The sequence below is a fragment of the Cucurbita moschata genome, unplaced genomic scaffold, assembly GCF_002738365.1.
Source record: "Cucurbita moschata cultivar Rifu unplaced genomic scaffold, Cmos_1.0 Cmo_Scf00052, whole genome shotgun sequence".
In the NCBI taxonomy this organism is placed as follows: Eukaryota; Viridiplantae; Streptophyta; class Magnoliopsida; order Cucurbitales; family Cucurbitaceae; genus Cucurbita; species Cucurbita moschata.
In genome coordinates, this window is record NW_019268568.1 from 1,299,453 (window position 1) to 1,309,178 (window position 9,726).

Genomic DNA, 9,726 nt, shown 5'->3' on the forward strand with positions numbered 1-9,726 from the left:
CGACCATACCCCCCCCCCCCCCGTATTGACCCAACGTGAGTAAAAACCTATCTAGGATGAAAGTATGTAAAAGGGGTTTTGGAACGGACATGCAACCATGGACAACATGTCCTAGACAAGTAAGACCGGGACATCTGTCATGCAACTATAGGCAACATGACTTGGACAAACATGACTTTGATACTATGCGTGTCATCATAAGTAAGCGCCTTACCAAAAATCACAAGATTCGATTATTTTATAAAATAACTGCCATTACATGAAGTGCTTCTTCATTCTTACTTACCAACTTTGTAAAGAAAAATTTAACAAGTCACCTAAAATAGAATCGTTTCAAGCCATTGCTTAACTTGAAGTTGCCACGATTGAGTTATTGAAAAGGAATGTGTATCTTGTTAATTAGGTAGTAACTATCATTCATATCCTTTTGATGATCACTATTATTAGAAGAAATGGTTCGATCCTCTTATTTTGATTTCTCGAAGTTGAGCCCTTATCACGATCTAGCCCCTCCCCTTGTCTATATCATGGTCTGTTTTCTTTCATATAACCTGACTACTGTATGGCCTACAAAGATTTTGGATTTTCTCATAACGATCAAATTATATCCGGTGGTTACATCGACCTCGATCTTGTAACTATCTTTATTGGTGGTTGAACTCATTGCATATCATATGTCCGATGTAATCTTGATTCATTCATGTACTTCTCTTTTATTCCAATTTCACACCACTATTACTCTACTAAGAACAATATATTATTGTTTGACCTAGAACTTTGATTGTTGAGATGAAAGTTGTTAGCTAATGAGAATGGATTGAAATTTGTAGAGTGGCCAACATGTAACCTACACTTAAATTTTAGGATTGCACCCTAGCTCTTGAGGCTCCACCCATTGATTCATTGTCTCTTTGTGTGCCCATCTACCTCTTGTCTTGTACATTTCAAACTAACTTCCAAGTTTTCTTGTTGAACGTAATGAATTGTAGAGGCAGCAATTATACACACTATAAGTACACCCCATCCTCTATGTCCTTCATGCAACACTAAAGCGTGTCTTAAATACATGGCCATCAGACCCTTCGTACGTTTAGGATATGTTTATCTCAAGGCACTCCTTGCTTCATATCTCTAGAGAAGAGGTTTAAGAACATCGATGCAGCATAGCAATGGTGATCATCGATCGGTCGACATCAGTTTGCCTCCAAACCAACATCGAATTGACTTGATCGATATTGACCGTTTGGATCAAAAGGTAGGTTGGTGTTGACTGACCTACGAACGATTATTTGAGCCTAAACTGCAAATATCTTCCTTAGATTATTAAACCATATGGTTTGGTCGATTTCAATTGATTGACTCAGTTTATTAAATTTAAGGTCGCTAAATTTATACTCGTAATGTAGCGACCCTAAATTTTTACTTATCTAGAGTTGCTACCGTTATCATCATCTTTAGACTAATATGCAGAGTTAAACATTAAAAATCTATCATAAACATAAACTTCGTCTTAAAACACTGTCATGGACTTATGGTTCAAAAACATCTTTTAAATGAAAAAACGAAAAACTATATAAAATAAATAACGTTAAAATTTAAAAAATCTCTATTTTAACTTAAGTCTTTAAGTCTAAGAAAACAAGTACAATTAGCATATGCATGCGCCATGGTCTCAAACTATGATGTCATCGTCAGCTGCAAAGGAATGTCTTGCCTTTACGTGAAAAAAAAGTAGTACATGGCTTGAGTATTTTGAGAAATACTCAGTAAGTGATCTCAATATTAGAGTAAGTTGGGGGATGCAAACCGATGCAACTCATGATCTAGGGATATATCATTAGAAACCATCATAGGAGTGACCTCTAGAGTGAAAGCACAAAGAGAAAAATATCTACTAGCAGTGGACTTGGGCTGTTACACGTAAGTGATGATATAGATTAAATATCCATCTTTGAATAATTCTACTTTAAATTTATGTTAAGTTACTAATCAATCTCTTTCGATTTTAGTTACATCTATTTAGTCCTACATAGAAGAACATCTCTAAACGTGAAATTCTATGCAAATCTTCTTTTATTAAAACGTAACTTAGAGTTTGTATCTATTTAATCTCAAAACTTTAAAAGATATCTATACATCTCTTTTTCGATTCAACGGTCCTAACAGTCGATGGTGGATTAGGTCCCTCTATTTTGTTTTGTTTCCATAATGTTAATCCAAACTTAGGATAATGGAATTGAGAGATATTAATTATATGGTTGAAAGTGCAATATAAATATATATATATATTATATAAATATATATATATATTATATAAATAAAAATAATATAGTTGGTAGATAAAATGAGATAGGAGAGTTGCTGTCATGGGGTGTGAAGTGGACCAATAGGAGTAGGGAAGTTCACGTGAAGAGGATGTGGTGAGGCCCTCCACTTCACGTGCTTATGCTACCCGACATTTTTACATTTTCTCAATCTTTTGTCTTTTTCCTGGGACCCACTCCCACTTGGTCCCACCCACGTGGATTATGCAAATAAAAATATCTCTATTTTTTTTTTAATTATTATTTCCCCTTTCATTTTTTGGAAGAAAAAAAATTACTCACGAGATTTACTCGTGAGTGGAGGTTAATAATATTTTTATTATCATTTCTCTTTTTTATTTTTTTTATTTGTTAATTATTAATATTAACTAATCTTAAATACATTATTTATAATATACTCGTTAATGAAAATTAAATAGAATTAAAAAAAATATTATTTATTTATGTAAAATTTGGATATTAATATATTTACTCAAATTTATTTTAACGACAGTTAATTATTTAAAATTAAATAATATAATCAAAAGGTTGAAAATACATTTTTAGGGTACCAAATGCATATATTTTATATTGTATATTATTTGAACAGGTATCATAAACAAAACATTCAACCAAACGCTCCTAAGTAAAGTAATGCTATTAGAACTACAAATATTTTTTAATTTTCAAAATTTTTTAACTACATTACAATGCTACCTTATAGTGTCATAACACTCTTGCATTTTTTTAACATAAAAAGTTAGGTTTGTATGTGTTGGAGAGAAAGTTGGTAGATCACATAGATATTCATTTTACGATGAATTTAAATGGAGAATGGGAGAGAGAATAGAGATAGATTTTTTCTATCGTTAGCTAAATGTGGCAGAGAACAGAAATTATATTTCCGTCCTTGCCCCCACCCCTAATCCTACCAAATCTCCACCTTGCCCGGCGTCGATCCGCTCACTTTTTGTATGTATGAGTGTGTATATATATATTTCTTTCTTTTTTATGCAAGAATACTACGTTATAATATTGCAATTTGAATTTTTTGAAAGATTGTTTTTTTAAACTGTATTTTTGTTTATGAAATATGATTGAATTTATTTGAATGTTTTATATTTTCAAACATAGATTATATTATAAATAAAAATTATCTGTACAAAAAATCTTAGAAAATAATATTTTTTTAGAAAAAATAAATATAAAAATGGAGAAAATTTATAATAGAGAACATGATTTCAAATATCTGTCTACAATGCTCTAAAAATAAATAAGAAATTTCCTCATTCTCCCCTTGTGGGATACAATGATTCAAATTGGATAAGAAAAACATTAGAGTGCTTAAGAATGATGTATTTAAATTTTATGCCCGAAAGATCTGATTTATAATCGAACTTAAATACACGATTAAAATATTTTTAAGATCGAGGGAATTAAGACTATATTAAAAAAATTTATAGTTATCAAGAATTTGCAAGTTATTGGGAATAGATAAGAATATTAGTATGTTAGCTAGGAGGAGAGATTTCATCCTATTATAGTGTTATAGATAGATAATATATTTAAATCAATTCCCTATTACATTTTTAGTTTTTAGTCTAATTTATCTCACTCTTGTATTCATTTCTAAATACGATCGAGTATTAATATCTTAAACCATCAATACAACATATCATTTAAACTAAAAATTTTGAGAAAGATCACTTAAATCGACAGGGACAAGATTATTTTTTCAATGTTCCAACAAAAATTTTGAGCTTTAAAAATATTAAAGTTATGAAAATTATTTTTCATTAATAAGTTTCGTCCTTTTATTATATTGTTACTATAAATGTTTTCAAATTCAAATTAGGTTTTAAAGATGTAAAACGAAATTCAGGTTTAAGAACATGGTTTTGTTTTTGGAAGTAGCTAAACTTTTAGCCCTATCATCGTTTAGCCCTATTTGAACTCTTTTCGACTCATTGGTTCTCAACGTTCGACTCCTTAGAACTCATCTATCTCCTTAAGATTATCTCAGGTCATCTATCTAGTTAGCTTTTATTAGTCCCTATAATCATATTTAACCTATAGATCATTTGCACTCAAGACCATGATATCATCATGGCTACAACTCATAGCTCACATATAACATGAACACCGTTAATCTAGATAAATTCTTATTAGAAATTAGTTGGTGCTCCTCAATATGCTTCACATCATAAAAGAGGAAGCGACCCTCGTGTATGTCAACTATCATAAACGGTATAAATACGAGCCTCATTTATCGAGACAAGCTTATTATTAAAAGTTAACTACGACCCACTAATAGTCTCCGCATTATACAATCGTCATAAGGGTGTGATTCCATATCATATCCAACTACTAACAATACTATGTAAACTCTCATCAATCATGACAAGCTATCCATTAAGGATTAGTTGATGAACCTCAAATCATCTCCACATAGCAACATGATCAATAATCTCGTATCATATAATAAATCATAGATCATCGGCATAATAGAGTAAATTTGCTTTCAACCGTGATTTCAGTCATTTCAAACTCAATTCACCCTTAGAAGTTAATACTAACTCATATCCAATCCAACAATTAAAGCTAAATATAATTTATGAATTTCTACTTATATCCTTCAAAGTCAATTCCATAGGTCAAATTGGCCGATACAACCTATTTAATTTGATTAGTCATTCCCCGTGTTTAGGAGTGAGATCACAATTCAAAATTTGGATTCAACACATAATGATCGAGACAATCCCCTACAACATGATCACATTACTTATAGATGCTTTTAAGAGTGAAAATTATTTCATAGATCAATATACGTTCTTCCAACATGATTTTTCCTCAGTCGTATGTATTCTAGAAAAAATTTTAGGAGGTCGCCGAACATAGAATTGCTCCAACCAAAGTACGTTTAACCTTGAACTCTTATGATTGAGTCACCGAAAAAGGAAAATACACCTTGTTGGTATAGGTAGTAACCTTTATTTCCTTTAAGTCTTTCTTATTCATTCTACTCCCGTGATCACTCTTATTCAGGTGTGGTCTTAGTTCATTCATACGCATCTTTACTCAAGTGTCACAAATTAGAACAAGAATCATTTCGAACTAATATAGGTGAATTTAACCGACTAAGATAGACTAAAATCTAATCCTTAATTGATTTTTGGGAAGGAAATCATGGGGATTTGGTCCACGCTACCCTCACCAACACTTTAGTCACACAACTGACTGAAACTTTTAATTTCATATTCATCTATTCTTATTATTATTATTATTATTTCAATGTCTCGTTCTTCTCTCTAATTGAGGTTGAATCTCACATTATAAGAGGAGGAAAATTGTTGAGTAGTATTAATATTAAAATGTTCCAGCCAAATAATTTTTAAAAAAAATCTTCAAAACTTTCATCTATATAATTTTTTAAATATATAATTTCTTTTATAAAAATTTAAATTTAGAGAGAACTTCTTGAGATAATTTTTTTTAGTCCGCCTCAATTCTAACTCGTATTCTTTTTAACTTATTTCCTTTTTATCTTTGAAATTTTTATTTGTGAGCTCTAATATATATCTTCATAACATTTTGAAAAACAAAAAACGAAAAATACAATTATCAAACACGTAGAATTTTTTGTATATACATATATTAGGCTCTGAAACACGAACTTAGCACTCCAAACACAAAATTATTAATTCTAGAATTCATAACTCAACTTGAAATAGGATACCAAATTTATTGATATCCATTTACATAGAAATTAGGAAATTGTTTTGAGTAATACCTTGACCTAAATCGAAAAGCAACTCACGAACAATAATGATCATTTCTGATGTTGTACTTCTTCCACTATTTGTTCTTCGGCTAATCCATGATTCCATAACGTGAAAAATGATACCAATCTCAACTATTTTGAACAATATGATGTCTTTTCAATTGTCCTTTTACTAGAATCTTGTGTGAGGATTTGGACAATGTGCTAAATAACTACTTCAAGTCTATCAAACAATTTGTGTCCCATTTTCAATATGTTTTTTTCTCCGTTAGGTTTATATTCTATCCTTGTTTACAACTTTCCAAATCAAATCAAATCATTTTAAAAATAAATTTAAAAAACACCACGTTTTCAATCTTTTACAAATTTTTTTTTTTTTTTTTTTTTTTTTTTTTTACGTTCTTAAAAGTATATTTTGATCAGTTTAGTCCTACTTAAATTGACAATAATAGTTAAAAAAAATCATAGACTAAAATAATGTTTTAAAAATTTATTGATCAAAATCTCTCCAAGTTCAAAAACCATTCAATTTTTTTTTTTTTTTTAAGATTCTACATTTAAATGAGAACAATGATTAAGATGACAAATGGAAATTGAAATTTTTGGAAATTAGTCACCGAAAGGTAATGAAAAAACCTTAACTTTTGACCGAATTTAGAAAGAAACCTTAACTGTCACTAAAAGATAATGAAAAGATGACGATTAGTGAAATTTCTCTCCTAAGTTTGGTACAAACCATGAGGACTACATTGCTCGCAACCATGACATGTGCAGAGAAACCTTTAAAAAATATTGTTACTCGTCAAGAAGCTTTTTACACAAGAACAACTCGAAGAAGTATGACTTAAATGAACGGGACATGTGTCAAACTTTACTTAGAGCATCAGTAGTAGGACTTATCAAAATTGCTTAGTGTTTATGAATCTTTAATTGCTCGTAAAGAATTTTATAGCTTTTGACACTTTAATTGAATAGAGAATACAAACTTTATAACGAGAGTACTGTAGTTTGGATAATTAACCATCACGATACGATTACAATGACGATGGATTCAGTATTAATTCTAAACTAACATTTTTGGATAATTACATGTGGAATTTCATATTTGATTTTGGTCATTAGTTTAGAGTTGACCAAAATAATGCAATCCAAAAATAGAAATGATTTATCCTTTAAACAATTATTTTTATTGGACTTTTGAATTGAAAATTATTTGAAATTACATGGGAATTATATTCCAAATCAGATCCTGAAGGCTAAAAAACCAACACACAGGATCTCTCAAATTCCCTTCACAGGCCCCCACTCCTCACACTCAAACTATAAGGCTTGGGACGACGCCGTATTGGCCGTCCCTCGACATGTACCCCACGCCGGCTCCGGCGTACATTCTCTCCATTTCCGACTTCATTTCACTCCGTTTAACGAACCGCCCTTTAACCCTTGGCCGAATTTCTGCATAAGCTTTCCTTGAAGCGTACCGAATTGTCTTCTCAAATTTCCGATTTTTCTTCTTCTCTCTGTACCTCAACACCCTCGCCTCCCGATCCATTCCCCGTAATTGGACCGCCTTCTCCGTCGTAGGAAGCGCTGTCTGTCCTGCTGGATACGACGCGTCGGAGGCCGTGTTCCGATCTGGCACAGCAACCACGTCTAAGGAAGACGACGAGACCTGAAACGGAACAGAGCAAAACAGAGTAAAACAGAGCACCAGAGACGAAACAGAGCAAATTAATTGGGCAAGCTTTTTTTTTTTTTTTAATAAAAAAGAAATGGGTTTGAGAGAAAATTACGCTATGGCTAAGATTATGAGATGGGTAGCTAATGGCGTCGAGGTTAGATCGAGTACTACAGAGCTCGAAACCGCAGAAGTTTCCGGTGGAGTAATCGGCGGGTTGCGTAGTGGACTCTGTTCCAGGATTGGATTGATCAGGCACAACTCCGTCGCCGGCAGTTGGGTAATCGAAATCGATCAACGAATCCATATCGGAGAAGAAGATGTCCTCGGATTTCAAATCAGGGTGGCCGACGTCATGTTGGTGTTGAGTCGGGAGGAGGAATTTGAAGACAGAGGCAACGGAGGCGGAGGGGGGTGAGTCGTAGAAGGGTTGGATAGCAGAGCGATCGTGGCGGCGAGCAAGGGGGTTAACAGAGTGGATGTCGGCATCGCAAGAGGGACAGAGAGAGGCGGCGTCGGCATTGCAGGTGATGGTAGCAGGAGCTTGCTCGCAGACCTCACAGAGGCAGACACGTGGGTGGCGCGTGCCGGTGGTGTGGGAGTGGATTTGGGCGTCACAGCGAAGGCAGAGGAAAGCGGCGTCGTGGCGGCAGAAGAGGGCAGCGGGTGCAGACTTGCAGGAGTAGCAGAGGGGTTTGGCGGTGGCGACGGCAGCCCAGCCGCCGGCGAAGGAGTGCATAATGAGAAATTGTGATGAAGGGGAAATGGAAATGTGTGGGAATTTAAGTGTGTTTGTTAAAGAGTAAATGTGTGTTTATTTAAGCTTTTGGGAGTAAGATAGAAAATCTGTGCACCGACCAGTAGTACGACGGTACGTGGTGGATGCCACACCACAACTAAAGATTTTCAGTCTTCTTTCCTTTCCTTTTCTTTATTTTTCTTTTTCTTTTAAATTTTATTGCAATTTAATTCGTGTAGCTTCACATTTGCAATTATCTCATTTTTTCTTTTTCTTTTTTTCATTCAATAATCCCACCCATTACAACTATATTTAATTCAGATTATAAGAATTTGATTGGGTTAAATTTTATTCCGTTTGAATTGGGAATTGGGTTGAGTTCTTTTAAAACTAAAGAATTCAGGTCGACTCATTGGACTCTCGTGGCTTTGCCCTCCTCACTTAGAAACCCAGGCTTTGTTCTCGGCTTCCTCAAAAAGTCATGGAAACAATCCTCATCTCAAACAAAAGAAGTCATGAAAACAACCCTCCCCTTAAACAAAGTACACACCCTTTGTTCCATTCTATTGACATGGCTAAGTTTAGGGCATAACTCTGATATCATGTTAGGAATCACGACTCTCTACAATGGTATGATATTGTCCACTTTGAGCATAAGTTCTCATGGCTTTGATTTGGGCTTCCGCAAAAGGCCTTATACTAATAGAGAGAGTATTCTTTGATTATAAAGTCATGATCATTCCCTAAATCACGAGACGTGAGACTTTCATCATCAAACCGAAAATAGGTTATTATTCAACCCTAATTTTCAGATTATTATAAAGTGTAAGAATATTTGAGGTTTTTTTTATCATTATAACTCTTACTTTCTAATTTAAAATTTAGATTAATTCTCGAATAATTTGTTATCAAAAGTTGAGTAGTAATTTTTTTTTTTTTTTTGTCCTTGTTATAAAATGTGAAGAATTAATTTTTAATTATCAAATCAAACATCAACTAAAACGTGTTTTTTAAAATTTGAAGATTTTTATTTTTATTATTATTATTATTATTATTATTTTTTTGTAGGTTCAACCACCATAAAAAAAATTTAATGTTCTCTTTTTCATTTGGTTGTGTTTTAAAATTTTAATATTAAATCCTTCAGTTATAGGAAATACTTCAATTTATTTATTAATTTATGTCAAAATTATATATTTTACCCCCCCCCCCCCCCCCCCCCCCC

At 32.9% G+C, this 9,726-nt stretch overlaps 1 protein-coding gene across 1 annotated transcript; it reads right to left on the reverse strand.

The window, feature by feature from the left end:
- Window positions 1-7,248: 7,248 nt before the first annotated feature.
- Window positions 7,249-8,608, reverse strand: LOC111436270 (zinc finger protein CONSTANS-LIKE 5-like). The gene is made up of 2 exons (XM_023074019.1): window positions 7,878-8,608; window positions 7,249-7,756 (listed from the first exon to the last, which is right to left on the reverse strand). The coding sequence occupies exons 1-2, from the start codon at window positions 8,499-8,501 to the stop codon at window positions 7,400-7,402; spliced, it is 981 nt and encodes a 326-aa protein (XP_022929787.1). The 5' UTR covers window positions 8,502-8,608; the 3' UTR covers window positions 7,249-7,399.
- Window positions 8,609-9,726: the final 1,118 nt, after the last annotated feature.